Source organism: Bison bison, unplaced genomic scaffold (assembly GCF_000754665.1).
Source record: "Bison bison bison isolate TAMUID 2011002044 unplaced genomic scaffold, Bison_UMD1.0 scf7180017859153, whole genome shotgun sequence".
NCBI lineage: Eukaryota > Metazoa > Chordata > Mammalia > Artiodactyla > Bovidae > Bison > Bison bison.
The window spans coordinates 19,914-21,045 of NW_011489725.1; the positions used below are offsets into that span (position 1 = coordinate 19,914).

Sequence of the window (1,132 nt, forward strand, 5' to 3'; positions counted from 1 at the left end):
CATGTAAAGGTTCGCATAAACCGCCACACCCAGCTCGGCACCCCCAGAGCAGGCGGCGTGGGGGCCGTGTGAGCTCTGGGAGCCCAGTCCTCCTGGCCAGCCATCCTCTAAGCCCCCTCAGAACAGACTTGGGTTTCTGGCCCGTGCCACCGCGTGGAGTCCCCCCAGGACGCCCTGAGTTCGGTGAGCCCCACGCTTCCCACCCGGTCCTGGAGATGCCCCTCCAGGCCGTGGGCGAGGGTGGTGACAGGGTCTGCGTGTCGGGAACACCGTGGCCCTGGTCTGTCGGGCTCCCAGAGTCAGGAGTGTTCCCAGAGGAGCCCGGCTCCTCCTCACCCCACGGTCTCTGTCCCCAGCCGTCTCCAGACGGGGCACAGCTTTTCTTTCTGCAGGCAGTAGCCCAAGTACAACTGCCATTTAATGGAGGAAATCGTAAGTACTGTCTGATTTTTTTTAAGGATTCTTACCCAAGAGGAAATAAACAGGAGGAACAGGTAGAAGCGTGTGACCACTGGCCAGTGTGCAGGCGTACGAGGGCACAACCCAAACCCGTGGGATGCCGTCCGGCCTCCCCTGACAGGACATGCGAGGTCTCCAGGCCCAGGTCAACAAGGGGCTGTGATCAGCTGAACCCAGGAGGCGGATGGGAGGAGGCCGCACCTAGTGAGCGCCTGCTGCATGCCCCGCTCCTGCCTCCCAGGCCCCGCCTGTCCCCACCGCCCGCTCCCCTCCACCCCAGAGCAGCAAGGCCCCCATCCTCCCACCAGAAAGGTGCCTGCTGACCCCTTCACGTCCCCCGCCCAGCTCACAGGCCCCCGCTCCACGTTCCAGCACACCCATGGCCCCGCGGCGGGAGGAAAACGCCCTGCGACTGTGCCGAGGTGACCGAGGTGACGGCTGCAGAGCACAGACACAGGAAAGGCACGGAGGTCATGAGTCGTGTGCTAACACGAATCCCACCTCAGAGGATGGGGTAGCGCCCCGGGCCCCCGCCCTCCCACCCCCGCTTTCTTCCTCCCGATACCCACCGTCTGCCCGTTCTCTGGGGGTTGCCCTGCGCTCCCCACTGTGCAACACACAGAACACAGGCCCAGCGCTGTACTGCGGGGACAGAGCAGCAAACCCGTGTGAT

At 64.5% G+C, this 1,132-nt stretch overlaps 1 protein-coding gene across 1 annotated transcript in view; it reads right to left on the reverse strand.

The window, feature by feature from the left end:
- Positions 1–805: 805 nt before the first annotated feature.
- Positions 806–1,132, reverse strand: part of LOC104981574 — a gene marked incomplete at its 5' end in the record, with an annotated part of 29,990 nt that continues 29,663 nt past the window's right edge. Inside the window, one exon of the mRNA XM_010830747.1 lies at positions 806–897. Within this exon, the coding sequence (XP_010829049.1) occupies positions 806–897 (92 nt within the window). The remainder of the gene's footprint in view (positions 898–1,132) is intronic.